At 49.0% G+C, this 16,174-nt stretch overlaps 1 protein-coding gene across 1 annotated transcript in view; it reads right to left on the bottom strand.

Moving 5' to 3' along the window:
- MRPS6 (mitochondrial ribosomal protein S6) overlaps positions 1-8,961 on the bottom strand; it is a 49,650-nt gene extending 40,689 nt beyond the window's left edge. The window contains exon 1 of the mRNA XM_084279375.1: positions 8,737-8,961. Within this exon, the coding sequence (XP_084135501.1) occupies positions 8,737-8,781 (45 nt within the window). The 5' untranslated portion in view covers positions 8,782-8,961. The remainder of the gene's footprint in view (positions 1-8,736) is intronic.
- Between the last annotated feature and the right edge of the window lie 7,213 nt (positions 8,962-16,174).

Genomic DNA, 16,174 nt, shown 5'->3' with positions numbered 1-16,174 from the left:
GAAAAAGCAGCTTTCTCCACAACACATTCTTCTTGATTCTTTTCAAAAGGACTGCTGAAGGAGACACGAGAGAAGTAAGTAACTTCACAGCACACAGTTCAGCAGAGGGAACACAGAACTACATCAAGTTTGCCAGTCAGAAATGTAACGCTACTGCAGAACTGCTAGCTGGAGTACTGAAGAGTACAGTGATCACTGTTGCTTTTAACCATTCTCCCCCCGGCCCCAATCCCAATCGTTAATCCCAATCCCAGCCGATCAAGTCACAGATTGGGCTGGAAGGAGCAGAAGGAAAAGGCTGCAGTTTTATTGACACATTCATTCAGCTCCTCGCCAGCAGGACAGGAGCTGCAGTACTGCAAAGCACAGAGGTGCCTTGCTTTCCAGAGCACTGGCAGTGCCTCAGCAAACCACTTACTGCCCCTGCCCATGTGGCATTCACACCAGGCTTGCTCCTTTCCCCCTGATCCAGTACTCAGCACTCTGTTGGGAATAAGGGGCTATGTGCTTCCTCTCTTAGGAGTACTACTAACAGCTTAGAGGGGGGAGTGTGGGGTAGGCAACATGATGGAGGGGAAGAGGTAGAAAATTTATTTTTATTTGTTAAAATAAAGATACCAGAAAGGAGCACCTACTCTGTGCCAATTTGGGCATAGTGTAGTTATCTTATTCAGGTCTTTATTAAGACTATTCATTAGTTCAAGTCAAAACTGGTAGCTTAAAGAGGATATGTAGGCAATTACTTCCTTTTACTCTTGTCAGCCCAGAGTAGTGGCTTATCTTTACACAGGTGACAGATGTTATCTGGGTTCTCTGAAGACAGCAGAAAGCACAGCTGCTGCTCAGCACCTCTGAGGAGCTGGGCTACTCTGCCCTGGCAAACAAACAGAACAGGCTTCCACCGTAACACAAGGAGATGTCTACCAGGGGCCCAAATGCCCCAAAGACAGGTTGTCACAATAAGCAGCTCCATCCCTCAGCAAGGAAACCATGCTTTTCTTTGCAACTGCAGTCAGGTGATGTTCTTCCTTCTACACAGGAACTGGAAGCAGAAGAGGAAAAAGGGTACTGAGAAGGCACGTGGTCAACAATAACTAGAGAGCATAATAGGGCAAACATGAAAAGCAAGCCATTTTAAGAGGTTGGAGTAGTGTCTCCTCCAGAAGATGGCAAAAAACAGAATACATCACACAGCACCAGGCAGAATTTTCCCTGCCAGGTAAGCATGTCAAACACCAGCTGACATACTAAGTTTGAAGCTGCAAAGGGACACTGAGCCAAAAGACTCAAATTCCTTCTTGTGGCAGCATTTTCACTGCCACTGGCAAGTACTATTTACCTAAATTAGTTCGATGAAGTACTTAAGCACTGAGGGCAACAGTCAGAGAATGAGTAGAACAAAACAAAAACATTAAGTATTTGATTTCCATAGAGAATCTGTGATCACATAATCAAGTTTTCTGGGCATAGAGGACAAATGTTATCACCCTGTTGGAAGCACGCCACCAGGAAGCATTGCAAAATCTCTACTGCTGAAGATGACCGTTTTCTTTAGCTGCAAGGTACAGAGGTGTGATCCAGTTGCTGGTTGTCACCATTCAGCAGCAACTGATGTAACTGGCATACTCCTAAACGTGAAGATTTACCCTATTTGAAGGGGAGATTTTGGCTAGAAGAATACAGAAAGCAGAAGTTCCTTGGGGAATGAGAAAGGAGTAGGGAGAAAAGTCAGTTCACCATGCAAATGGACAAAATTCTTCCTGGAATTCCTAGGGAAGAAACCCCCCCCAAAAAAAAAAAATTCATTGAGCTTATTTAGGGCTTTCTTTAGTTCTTATTACATACATATCTTTGAGAACATAAAGCATCACCAGTTTAACTGAAGAGTGAGACAGGTTTCACAGGCATGTATTACCCCAGAATTCAAGTCTGAGGCCCTACAAGCTTCATAGTCTGCTGGGTGCTCTTGCAAGATTTATGACCCTTCTTGGGGATTTTAAGACACCAAAACAGTGCTTAAAGTCACCACTGTTACAAAACAACTAGTGCTATTCTACATCAAGCTCTGTCATTACCTGCATTAAAAGCTACCCAACATTGGTTTATTTTTCTAATAGTCTCAAACACAGTCCCCTCCTGGTACCCTTTGGTTTAAGTTATTATTCCTTACGTATCTGCAAAACTGAAGCACAAGGACTGGCTTGCAAGTGTACAAACCAGGATTTAAAAATAAAAATGTGAGAAACAGCTGAACAATAGCTCTTATAGAGTCCCTCATCATATTTCTTCGGGTTCATGATCTTTCTTTTACACCATCTGCTTCTTTCCTTCTCTTCTCCTCACCAGGGGTGATAAATCTCCTTTAGTATCCCATTTCCAGCTCTTGCCTTACTCACCGTATCTTTTACTAGTTATGTAGAAATTAAAGGAGGGGAAATAACATTTCACCTACCTGTCCCTGCCTTTCACCTTCTTACCGGCTCTTCTACAGAACACACCCCAGAGACATTCCTGCTGGTCCACTGGGAAATGTGGTTTTAAAGGCAACAACCTGATACCCAGTGGTTCCTGCTGCCCAGCACAGAGGCTGGTATATGCAGCTCCATCAAGGAGCTGCTTCTGTATAAGCAACACTTACACTGCCACAGCCTTGCAGCAGAGGAGGCCTGGGCAGCTGGAGTAACAAGGAATCAGCAGCCGACTCCGGCTGGAGTCTGACAAAGAGCAAAGCAAGTTACTTGATCAATAACCAATAGCTACCAAAGTACTTTTTGGGTAGAAATTGCTCTGAGACAAGGGAATTGGAGAAATCAGCTCCTGAAAAGAATATGCAGAGAAAGCAAGAATTTCCATCATTACAAACTAGAGTATGTATGATGTATTATAAGGAAGCAAGCTTACACACGTGTTCATACTTGAATTAATTCAACAGCTTTTTCTAAGTGATGTAATGGACATCTTTTAAAGCATCAGTTCCTTTTGAGGGTTTTTACAACAATAGTGTTTAACCACAACAGGTTCTCCTTTCTTCTGCTTCAACAGTTAAAGGACAGACGGCCTGCTCCATGCTGAAGGCTACAGGCATCTCCCCGTTTCATGTACAGGACCCATCCACACGTATACACACACATGGTGAATAAATGAGGAGATCCACACAGCCAGGAGAGAAAAGCCACATCATTACACAGGTAACAGGGGCAAAGAGGAGAAGTTTTATCCTAAAGGTCAAGCTGCCATTCCTGCCCACTGAAGCCTGCCAGTCCTGGCACGGGCATGAGGCCCTGCCCACAGTCCTGCCTCAGCACTCGGGCTTGTGGCTCTACAGCCTGGGGAACAAGAGTGGCAGAGTTAACCACTGCACCCCATTACACCCTCTCAAAGTACATCACTCAATACACTGCAGAAGCCTGTACAAATCTAGAGGCTTGAGTCCCTTATTCTTGCTATCAATTTAGTGCTCACTTTGGACAACTTTGCCAAATTCACCTAACAACTACCTGCTATAAAAAGGCTTAAACAACTTTGTGGAAGAGCCTAATCTTCCATCCCTCCCCCCAAGCCCAGCACATACCCCACACTTGGCAGAAAACTTATACCAGGTCCACTCTCAACTCCTGATATTCTGTTGGTTGACATTTACCACCTTTCATTCTCAAATGCTGTCTCACACATTTCAAAATCCCATTATTCTTATGGAAATGCTTTAGGCAGAAAACAAAAAGTTGACTTGTACAGGAGAGTCAACACTAGGTCTTATAGCTTTCCAACCTTGCCTTTTAGTTCAAACTCTGGTCTTCTTTCCAGCACCACCCTCGACCGCATCACACTGTGAAAAGCCTGTTTCAGCCTACTACAAAAGTCAAAGGAAATCAGGGAGAAAACTTTTGTGCAATTTTAACCTGCTAAGTATGAGAGGTGGGAAAATTTTACAGTTCAGTTATAAGAACAGGTAGGTTCACCAGAAATAAAAGAAACTAAAATCAGCATCTGCCTGCTTACTGCCCTCTTCACTCTACTCCCCCCCCACCTTCTTCCTAGCAACTAAGATATCAAAAGCCCAATTGCTGCAGCTGCCCACACAGCAATTAAGTGTAACAGTCAAGATGTCAAGCAACACCACTGCCCATTACTTTGGCTTTCCTAAAATAGGTAACAACCTCCACAGCAGGTAGGGAGTTTTTGAAACATGGCAGCCCACTCCAAAGTCAACAAACAGATGCTGAAGACAAGTTGCACTGTGTGAACAGATTCACTGTAGCATAGAGAGGGGGGTGGATGGGTCCTCCAGTCTGGGCATTTGCTGAAACATGGTAATTAGGTTTTAGGCTATGTATTTGTCATTTGTTACAGGTGAAGTGTGGGAGAGGAGTATGCTGCTAATAAAATACCCATACACTTCCTCATTTTTAGTGAAAACACTGTAATATTAAAGCATTCTCAACCTGTCCGTTCACGTCAGTTCCAGTTACAAAGTTGTTTTGCTGGAGACGGGTGTCCCAACTCGCAAGAGTCGAGGAGCAGCAGCAAGAACAGGATGGAAAGGGACACTGCCACCTTCTCTCTCTGTCCTAGGTTCCCCCGGCTGCCACCTTCCCTTGGTGGGTGTCTCGCATTGCCGCCCTGTGGTCACTCTGCAAAACAGCACCAGAGCAATAGGAAGCCATTTCCAGCTCTTCCTTCCCTTTCCCCCCCACTTCCTTCCCCGGGTTCTCGAGGGAGTTTCGGCAGGACAAGGAGGGTAGGAAGAGGAAGCCTCCCTGTCCTTTCTCCAGCAAGGGACACAACTCCTGCTAATTTGCTAGTGGATCGCTACCCTTTCCTGCTGCAGGCCCTGCTCTGCCACAACCCAAGCCAAAGATGACTCTCCTGGGAGAAAAGTTAAAAATAATTAGAAATTCATCTCCTGCTATGAATAGTACAGTTTAGAGCACAAACAGCTGCGTCTTCCTTTTGCACCCCTACCTTTCACCAAAGGTGTAGTCGTCGACTCGGGCTCTGAAAGGTTTGGGCACGCGGGGTTTGCACACATCTGCCCGCTGCTGATAACGCGGCTGCTGCCGCGCTCCCCACGCGCACCCCTGCCGTTTGTCACTGGCACGCTGGCGCGCAGACAGCCACAGGCAGGAGCAGAACCCACTCCTTCCACACCAGTCTCCTTCCAGTCGCTTCACCGGCCGCCGCAGACCCTTCTTTCCCCAAAGCACCTCTGCCACACACTCACAGGCAGAGGAACACTATCCGAGCCCCTCGCGCTGCAGCTGTCCTTCAAATACAGTGATTCCACAGAAAGAGCAGGTGGGAGGGAACGTGTATAGTTTATTTATTTGGGGGTGCTTTTAAGGGGGTTTTCTATCTTTTCTTTTTTTTTTCCCCTAACAGTTAATGCTGGGGCCGGGGGCAGTGTGGGGTGGTGTGCTCTGCTGGCGAACAACTCTGTCCACAGGCAGCTTACAAATACGGTACTTCAAGTGCAAGTCAATTACCTGATCACAGGCTACCTACAGACCAGGACAGAGAATGGCTGCTCATGGTTTGACTTCAGAATAAATTAATGAGCTTTTCTGACAAGCACCTGCAGACAACTGGTGACAAAGTTTGAAAGCACAAGTTTTCCACCCTCACCAGACTCTCAGGCGTTGCACTTTTAAGACACAAAACAAAAGCTGAAGAGGCTCTGAGGAAGTCTGCCAAGAAGCAAGGGGGCATGGAAGCATTAGGTAGGACTGAGGGGTCACGCTCACCCTGTAACCATTTCCAGCCTAGCTGGGCAGGGAGGCTCCCAGCTCCACAACAAACTCCTCGTCTCACAACAGAAAAGAATGAGGAGGGATCCCCACCTTGAACACCAGCAGTGCCAAGGAGCAAATGAGTTTAAAGCAAGAATGAACACAAGGGATTTATTCTGCCTAGGTCTATGAGAATGCCAAGGTAACTATTAAAAACAATTGTGGGTGGGGAAAACCCCACAGGATCATTAAGCTTGCCTCTGAAGGGAGCAGTCAAAGTCTACCAGACTGTAGCTCTGAGACAGTTTGCGCTCAAGCTGCCAGGGAGCTCACAGGAGTTACCAACAGCTCTAAAGCTCAAGAAAGCCAGGCGGCAGGGGCTTACCTCTTTTTTTTTTGCAAGGCAGGGGAGCTGCCAGAGATCAGGATGGATGCCACAGACACCAAGAGAAGAACCAGCACTTGCTCAAACCTCAGAATAAAGCAGGCACTGGTGCACGCAGCTGCTGCACAGAGGGACTGACCCAGCAGGACAGCAAACATCCACCCTGGGTAACTCCATGTGGAAGCACTAGAGTGAAGAAGCAATGTAATCTATTCAGGACCGTGTATTATCTCTCCGACTTCTACAAGAGGGAGTTTTTTAGTCACTTCATAATTTCAGACTGTTTTACTAGCTCCATACTCAGGTCACGATGCTTTGACTAATTTACATTAGCATTATAGTCAAGGTTATGCACTGCCATGGGGGGGGGGGGGAAGGTGGGTCATTACAGCAACCCCTTTGTTGGGATTCAGTGACACTGTGTAGCAGCATATAACCACTACTGAAGTTTTTTTCAAGTGTTCTCATTACACAAGGAAGGCAGCCATGGAAAGATACTGGAACACAAAGAAGCACCTAGATCTGGTGTATTGTCAACAACAACAAAAAGAAACAAACGAGCATCTAGAAATGGACTCTAAATTTTAGAGTTACAACAAGGGTAAGTTTGAAACAGCAGTACACCTGAACCAGAACATAACTGTTTTAGCATAGCCACAGGGCTAAGTAACACCTTAAGATACACCTGTCAGGAAAGAATATAGTACAGTGTCCAACTTCAAAGAGGAAAAGGTTGCAGACATTAAATCCTGAGTGCATCGACGCTCATTAGAAGCATCTTACAGCTAAGAGCTTATCCTTGTGCCTCTGCACTCAAATCCTAGGAACCAAAGATCCTCTCCACCAAACAGTGCTCCATGGCACTCTTTCAGAGTAGTCCATTTATTCACATCTCAGTATTATGTCAGCTTTGCTACGCTTTCTCTCCTGCTCTGCATCTACAGCATCTGCATGATGCATCTCCCACACTGACAGTAGGTATACAAAAAGCATCCCATCACCTTACCTACAGGTTATACATGGATGGAGCTGGTGGGAAAAGGTGGGGGGAGAGGAGGGGGGCAAGGGGAGGAATACATCACATGTTGACAACCAGAGTCCACCCAAAGCAGCTCGTCAGAGCCAAAGCCGCTCTGTGAGGTGATGCCGCAACGTCACCAGATCGCTCCCAGTTGCTGTCTCTCTCCACTAGAGGACTCACCTGAGAAGCTTTACTACCGCTCCTGCGGTTAAGCCAAGCCAAAAAAAAAAAAAAAAAGCCAACCCCGACATGTGGATGCTACATGTAAAATGAATGGAAATGTACTAGTGTATGTAGCACACGTAATACATGAAGACAAGCCCCCGCCACTACCGAAGGAGCGCAGCAAGGCTCCTTAGCTTCCTGTTACTCTGTGACAAGCATGTGTGTTCATGGCGGTGAAGGTTAAAAGCCAGAGCAAGCGTGTCCACGCTGGGTCAGATCTGCGGGTTTACAGCCTGGCAGAAGCGCCGCTACATTCCGACACCAGCACTGCATATTAAGCTGGAAAGTAGCAGATAAACAAAGGCTACGGAAAGTACTAGAGAAGGGCTAGCATCAGTTATTTTCCCCCGTTTTTCTCCTCAAATAAAGGGGCCCATCTACAAGGAGGCGTTTCTATTTTCTTATTATTATTTTTGCGCCCAAGTACACCACCCCCCTCCCCCCCACCCCCACCCCCGTTTCAGCTCTTGTAAAACAGAAAGAGCATCACAGAGCCTCTCTCGCTCGCACCACGGCTTATCACCACGCCGCCAAAACCGGCGGCAGGGGCTAGCACCCCTTCCCGCGGGCGATACGGCGAGCCGTATCGGCGGGGCTCAACTGGTGTTCGGGGCGGCTGGGAGAAGAAGAGTATCTCGAGACTTCCCTGTCACAGAGCGGGGGCTGGAGAGGCAGGGAAGCAGCACCCCACGAGGGGAAAAGGAAGCCTGCCGGAGCGACTCCTTGCTTTCCCCAAGCAAGGCTCACCGCGAGGCCTGCCAGAGGCGAGGGGACCCGGCCCGGGGCTGCTGCCACCTGGCAAGGTACCCCAGGGAAGCCACGGCAGGTGCTGGGGCACAAGGCAGCGGAAAGCACCGGTGCTGCAGAGGCGGGGGGGGGACCGGCACCAAGGCAAGAGGGGCAGAGAGCGAGCAGGAGTTCCCTTGCAGCCAGCCGGGGGAGCGTGGGGGGAGGGAGAAAGGCGCCTGCCTCGCAAAGCGTGGGATGTGCTTACCTGAGGACCGAAAGGGAGGGGAAACGGGGGGGGGGGGGGGGGGGGGGAACTGCAGCTCCCGGGGAGCAAGCGGGCAAACTCCCCCAAGGAGCAGGGGCGAAAGGACAGAAAGAGGAAGGGGAGAGAAGGCAAAGGAAAGACACACGGGAGCCCCGACCGCGCTGCGCAACTCCGCTTCAGGGCGCGGAGAGCGGGACGGGGCGGGCAGGGCTCGCCTCGGGCGATGCAGCCGGTTGGCCCGCCCCGCCGGGCGCTCGGCGGCGTGCGGCTGCCGCGAGAAGGCCGGCACGCTGAGGCAGCGAGGGGACGCCGGGGGCTGGGGACGGGGGTCTCTGTTAGGTCCCACCTGGCTCCCTCCCCTCCCGTCTCCCCCTCCCTCACTCACCCTCTGCATGGCTTTCAGGATCAAAGCCAGTTCATAGCGGGGCATCTTAGAGCCGGCTGTGGCGGGAGGTGCGGCGGGACAGAGGGCGGTGGGGAGGAGGAGGGGGCGGCGGCAGCGACGCCGGAGAAGGAGGAGGGGGGGAACCGGAGGAGGAAGGCGCGTCCCCGGCGGCAGGCGGTACTGGCGGCGGCTTCTGCCCGCGCGGCTCCCAGGCTGTACAGGCACCCGAGCAGGCGGCGCAGCTTAAAGGGCGCCGGCAGCTGCGCAGGCTCCGCCGCACCGCCCCCGGCCCTCGCCAAGCACCGCCTCCGCCGCGAACACGCCCGCCTGTTAGGGGGCCGCGGCCGGCGGCACCACTGGCCCGGGGGCTGCCCTGCCGCCGCGGCCCGGGCTGAAGGGGGGCGGGAAGGGGGGACACCCGGGGCCGGGGAGCGGACCTTAGCCGGGCGGGCCCAGCCACGCTGCGGGCGCCGCCTTCCCCCTGCGCCGGTTCGGGCCCTGCGCCGCCTTCCTCTTTCCCGCCGCGGCGGCGGCGGCGGCTGTGGCTGCTGCAGGGAGTGGAAATTTCCACTGTGTCCGCCCCCCTCGCTCCCCCCTCCGCACACACACACACAAACCAGAGACCGCACATGGGTGCGGGGGGTTGGAAGGACAGTGCCGGCGGCACAGGGGGGGCCCTGCGCCAGGCTCCCAGCCGGCGCCTCCCACGGCCCCGGCCTTGTGGCCGTCGTCCCCACGCACATGGGTGGGCTGCCAGCAGAAGCACCCCTGTGCTGGAGGGTGAGGCGAGGCGAGGGTGCCTTGTGGGCCAGGGCCACACGTGTGGGACACCCCCAGCTCCTCCAGAAGCTTTTACGCCCCAGCACCTCAGGGGGAGGCACAGGTGGATATGACCCACGCCTGGGTGTAGGGACCAGGGGGGCAGCAGGGCTGAGGTAAAACTGCGTGGACAGAAGATGGCTGGCCTTGACGTCTGAGTGCTCCAGTTTCCTGGCAAAGCTTTTGCAGCCGACAGTGCTCGGCACGCACCCTTGGCACCCTTGGCCTTGTACTCGCACACAGCCATCAAGGTCTGTGACACGGATGCCCTCTGGCAGCAGCACATCTGACACTGGCATCCAGCCGCGGCTGTGCTGGAAGCCTACAACCACCTGTACCCACCAAAGGGGGATGTTTGGGGAGCCTGGTGGTAGCTCCAGCTGGTTTCCACAGTATTTCTTTTCTCCGCAGTGAGATGCGTCCCTCCAGGGTTACCCCTTTCCTTCCCTCATGTATACCCCAGATCACTAAACACAGGACAGAGGCTGGCTTTAAAAGGGTGTGAGCTCAGAGTGAGTTTCTGCCTGAGGTTTTGAAGCCCTCATCACTTGTCCCGGTCTGCCTTTGGAAAAAAAGGAGGCAGGGGGTGAGCAAGCAGAGCCACCGTGCCACGGCAGAAAGGGAAGCAGGGAAGAAGGCAAATCCTGAGACTAAAAAAAAGTTACATGAAACAGCTATTTATGAAATACCAGCCTTGTCCCTGGGGGTGGCCTCAGCATCTCACCCGGGGAATCCCAGCCATGACCTTCCACAAGAAGCAGCAGGGTTGCTTGCACAGGAGTGATAACCGTAGCTGGTGACATGAATCCCAGGTGCAGGTGTTGCTACCAGACAACTTTTCCCAGTGCTTTTCCACCACGACTCGCAGCAGAGCCAGCACTGGTAGTGCTATGGGCCTTCCTCATCCTCAGCAGATGTGAGTGCTAGGTGTTTATCTACAGGTACCATGCCCTACAGGCACAACAAAGCTCAGGAGGGTGCTAGGAGCCCTGTTGTGTGTAGCTCCAAGTCACCACCTCCTCAGGATGAATTGCCTATGCAGAAATGTTTGCACATATTACCAAACTCCCACCCCCCAGTGCCTAGGCAGTAATTGGCAGTCAGCTGACAGGTATAATTTACTGCATGTTGGTGCTTTCCACATAACAAGCCCTCCCTGGGTTACTTTGTTTGGGCTTTTTTGTTTGTGTGGCTTTTAGGTTTTTTTAAATCTCATGATGCAGGGCCTGAGCCTTTTTTTCCCTGGTTCTGAACAGGTGCCCTGTCAGTTCTAGAGGAAATCCAGTTAGTTTGTAAGTCATGATCCCCGATAGAGGTGAGAATGCCCAGGGAGTCCCTGCCATACAGGCACGAATGGACAGCCATTCCCACCCGCCCAGTGCACCCTGCCAGTGGAGGCACAGTCACACATGCACCTCGCTGTTCTCTTCCCACAACATGAAACCCCAATGCCCTGCTGCTCTACCAATGCTCTGCTCTGCCTTCTTAAAACAAAACACTCCTCTGCCAGAAAAAAGGAAACGTGTTCAATCCCTGTTCCCGAAGTCTTTGTCTCTCGTGTGGAACTTTATGCAAATCCCCAAGTCTATATGCTGAAATACCCAGTGCCGCTTTCAAATGCCAATATTTGATTCTCAGTTGGATATACATTTATATTCACCATTCATACTCACTTATAACTCTATTCCACGTGCAAGCCTTGCAAATACACATCTGCATGTGACCAACAAACCCTCTTCCCCATTTTTGTGAATCCCACCCACACCCGTACTTCAACGCTGCGGCTCAAGACCCCGCAAACGTAAGACTGAGCCAGAGTCCTCTTACACCTGTGCCTGGGATTTGCTCACACGTGCAGAAACACTTGTGCATGGGACCTGATCAACAGGCTCACAGACAGGTCTTCTTTTATATATTTTATAAATATATGTATCTTTTATATGTTTTTTTCACTGCATGCTTGAGGGTCTCTCATGCATATCTGCGACACACATGCAGCGTCAGTGTCTGGCTGAATGCCACTACATGTATGGGTGTCTGGTCCCATGCACACACCTACATATAGCTGTGCGCACATGGCCTGACTGCTGCATACATCTTCAGTGTCCTGGACGTATCCTTGTGGGATTTCCTAATGTTTTCTGGCTTTCTCACTAGTGATGTAGTGTGTCCACCAGGCATAAGCCACCTTGAATCTCACAAGTTTGTTTTTCCCCCTCAAAGCGCTAAACACGAGTATCCAAAGACCATAGGAAACCCTCCTTTAAAAGTTAAAAGCACATGGTTATAGAGGAAGGTCTGAAAAACAGGTAGTGACCATGCCCTAAATACTCAGTAAGGAAATATAAACTTCCCTAATACAGATTTATTTTTTTTGCTTTTTTTAAGTAAAAAGTGTAAACTTTAGACCTGAGAGGCTTAAGTCATGACTTTTTCGTGACGGAGCTGAGGGTGCTACAAAGGCAGATTGTCCTCTCTGCATCTTAAGTGTCTTTCACATCCCTATGCCAGAGAGCAGCAGAGAGAGTGCTTAGGAATAATGCCATTCTTTCTAATAAAGCACAAGATAAAAATCTGTCCTCTTGTATTCTATAGGCATATGTAAATACAGAACCTATTCTGTGAAAAAAGCTGTTGGAAACGTTTTAGGGAATTTAAAGAGTGCCATGCGGCAGCTCACAGGCTCCTAGAAAAGAAGTCCAGCATGGCAGGATTAAGGAGGGAGATGAAAGAAAAAATTACTGAACTTTTCAAACCTCAAAATTACCATTAATAGCCTCTCTAAACACAGCTATATTGCACTTTGATGATCTCTTTCTTACGATGAAATACATGTAATTTTGAAACAAGCACTCAGTGCACCACAGAAAAAAAACAATTCTCCCCTCTTATTAAAAGCTTTAATTTGTAGCCATGATACACTGCACAATATCAAACTAAAATAAACATTTATGGCAGGTGTGGGACTAGGATGTTGGCTGGTTTGAACTTTAGATCAGGACAGATTTTCAGAGGTGTTAGCAGAAAACAGGAATTGCCTGTGGAAGGAGTAATTATGCCACCAAGAGTGGTTTTGTTTTCTTGCACCAGTGTTTGTCTATAGACTGAGGACAGGGGTACAGGTGCAGATACATGCCTTTTGTCCCCAGTATTTACTCACCTTCTCAGGAAGGTTGGTAGCTGAGCACAATGCATTTGAGGTAACAGGAGGCAAGCTAGGTAGTACAAAGCCTTCATGGGAATACCTGCACAGCTCTGCACCCATGGCAGGGATTGCAGTCCGGGCATGTTCCAAAGAGGTCATGGGTGGAGCTGGGTCAGAACAGTGAAGTATCAGAAGTCATCTGGTCCCAAGGGAGCAGATGAGTGAGCAAAGCTGAAGTGAAGGAGATAGTATTAGTATATGGGGCTGTCATAAGCTTGGACGTAGGGCTCCTGAGGTATCTGGCTGGGAGTCTGGCTCTTAGACACGCAGGCAGGGTTGCCCCCTGAGGAAGGATCAACAGGCAGCAGAGCTAAGATATGAAGGCAGAGTGGGATTGTCAGAGTAAAGTGTGGATCAGAGACTGGAGCAGGGATAAGTGGGAAGGAATGTGGAGATTGTGATGTGGTGCTCTCAAACTGGGACTAGGATCTAATGAAAGGATATGAGAGAAGGGTGAGACGAAAGAGAAAAGTAAGAATGGAAGGAAAAAGACTAGTGTGGAGAAAGGGTGGTCTTGAGGAAGACAAGGACAGGGAAAGGTGGGGTGGTAGGAAACTGAAAAGGCTGTGCTATAAGAACAGGAAGAGTCATGTATTTCAGAGCTTCTAATGAAACCACAGATCTCTGGATTCCCCACCCCCACTCAACCCCGCCAGCAGTCCTCTTCCGTCAGCAGATACGTGTGAATCCCACCACAAAGTAAATTTGTCTGATATTCCTCCTGTCCACGCACATAGATGACAACCCGCCGCTCTTACCAGTTTCCCTGTTGGCTCCCAGAGGCAGGGAGCTCTGCGGTACAGCTAAAGGCCTCAGCCCTAATGACACCTACAACAATGTGATGCTGCAGGATGGAAGAAGGCTTGATGTATTACTTTCTTCCCACTGTTTGCTTTTATAAAAGCTAGATAATTGCACATGTAAAATCTGCTTTAAAGGAGGACTAGGTTGCAAAATCAATACTACATAATGAGGAGTGTTATTTTCCCCTTCCTCTCCTTTGCATATGCATATGCAAAGTGTATAATTGCGTTCCTTTCTTTCCATGGGATCTCTGCCACATTTATTTTTCAGGGTGGAGCTGCTCTGGAGCTGCGTCAGGACTACACAGTGGAGGAGGCCGCTGTCTACAGGAGTTTTTCCACATTTGTTTCAGCAAATGGAAGATGCACAATAAATGCCTGAGCAGGATCATGTGGAAAAGGATGAGCTCTTGGTTAAAACAGCTGAGCTCTGCCTTAGGAATGGATTCAGTCCCTCCTTTGCCACATAGTTCCTGCATGATGCTGGATAAGTCAGTTAAACCACACTTCTTGCAGGTGGCCATGAATTTCATGCTCTGAGTTTCTGGGTATCTGAATTGACATTTTCTGTTCTAATTTGCAGAAGTGCTGAATGATCCCAGATGGAACTGAATTCAATTGGGTTTAGACATATAAAGTGCTCTGAATAAAGAACGTATCAACTTCTTGAAATAGTCACTTGAAATATTGCCTCAAACTGAGTAAGCAGAATCTGCAAAGCCTTAAACAACAGATAGTTCCAACCCAAGCCCATCCCAAAACCATCGCACCCAAGAGGTAACAAAATGCATTTATGGGTGGTGATTCTTTTCTACAGAGAGGGGAGGAAGAAGCATCTTTCTTCTCTTCAGCCTGATACCCTCCCCACCAAAACCCCCAATACAGGGTGGTGCCTTGACGTTGCTGTGACTCACCTGGCCCTCTCACAGAGACGCTCTTCAGCTCCTTTGCATGTGTGCTCACGGTTCTGCCAGGTAGGACCATGAGCAAGTCAAATACATCCGCATACTGGTGAGAGTGACATTGGAGGGGTCAGGGGCTCGGACAGTGCTCTTCCAGGCAAAGGCAGTGGCTTTGGCATGCAGGAAATGAGTTGTGGTTGGGAAGGTGGAGTCACCAGAAGGGCTGGGGTGAGTTTTCAAGAACTGCCAGGTTAAAAAAAAAAAGTGGGAAGAGAGGGCTCAGCTGTTTAAGGAAGTCTTTCACCTAGGAGGTGGTGGGCAGGTCAGTGATACAAGTCCAAAGGTAATTGTAACAAATGGTAGTTTATGGGGAATGCAAGATGATGAGGAAACATCTAGAAGTGCATGAGCACGTAGAGGAAGACGCTGAAGTGAACGTTGCAGAGCCACAGTAGGTGCACCATCAGTTTCTGTGGCTCAGCTGACAGGCAGCAACTTGTTTAAATCTCAGTAAGTGGCACATTAGCCCTCCAGTGTGACCTTACACTACAGCAAACTAAGGGCAAGAATAAAAAGCACAAAAGGAGCCTGTAAGAATAAATTCAGAAAGGCCAAGGCAAAGGAGTAAAAAAGAGAGGGTAATGAGAACATATTTCTGTGGATTAAAAGTTAGAGCAAGGCAGTGGCAAAAAAAATTATCTACCCTTCGACAAGGATGGTAGAAGCTAGTAAGGGCTGACACAGAAAAAGCCAAAGTGATTAGTGTCTTTTTCCCCTCACTCCCCAACAAAAAGCATTAAATATGATCAGCTGACTAACCATTAATGTCTAAGGCTAAAGAAGAGAAAGAAGAGAATAGACTACTTCAGTAAGTCAGTTATTTCCCAGTCAGCCAGACCTGACAGAGACCAGCTGAGAGCATGCAGGAAACTGGCTGAAGCTATCCTCGAGCCACGAGGGATCCTTTCCTGTAGCACCTGGGGAATGGAAGATGGGAGGCAGGTGATTGCAGTGCCTGGTCTTAAAAAGGAAGAAAAGCTGCTTGAGGAATATAGGCAGGCAAAACAACCTAACTTGAATTGCTGGAAATATATTGAAACAAAAAAAAGTTAAGCAAAGTGCTCTTTTGTGTATGGAAAATAATGAAAGATAAGTAGAGGCCAAGAAAGATTTGTCAGGACTACATCATGCTGAACTAAGTTAATTTCCTTCTCTGACAAGTAGCAGGTCTTATGGACAATAGATATTACATATCTTGACTTGAACAAAGCTTTCAACGGGGTCTCTTGTGATTTCTTGTAAGTGAGCTAAAATGAAACTATTGTAAGGTGGACTCTTAGCTGCTTGAAAAACAAACCCAGCAAGACTCAAAGAGGAATTATCATCAGTTCATTGTTGAAGTGGAAGAATTATGGGAAGCAGATCCGCAGATGCCCTTCCCGGGACTTGTATCACTCACTATTCTCACTGTGTTTGGGAAGATGGAGTATCAAGCATGGCTACCAAATTTGTGGAGAGATTTCTGCAAGCACCTTGGCAGGGTTAACATCTTCATCAATTGAAGAAATGGTCTGGAAACAATAGGATTCAGTGTAGTAAGAACAGGTGTGCACTATTGCACTTGGGTCAGAATACACCCCCAAATGGAGAGGGGCCAGCAAGGCAAAAGACCTGCACAAAAATGCTGTGGGGATTTTGGAAGAGCTCAA

This window comes from Gallinula chloropus, assembly GCF_964237585.1.
Source record: "Gallinula chloropus genome assembly, chromosome: 1".
Lineage (NCBI taxonomy): Eukaryota > Metazoa > Chordata > Aves > Gruiformes > Rallidae > Gallinula > Gallinula chloropus.
Note: the sequence above shows the minus strand (reverse complement) of the source record. Positions and strands in the feature narration are given on the sequence as shown.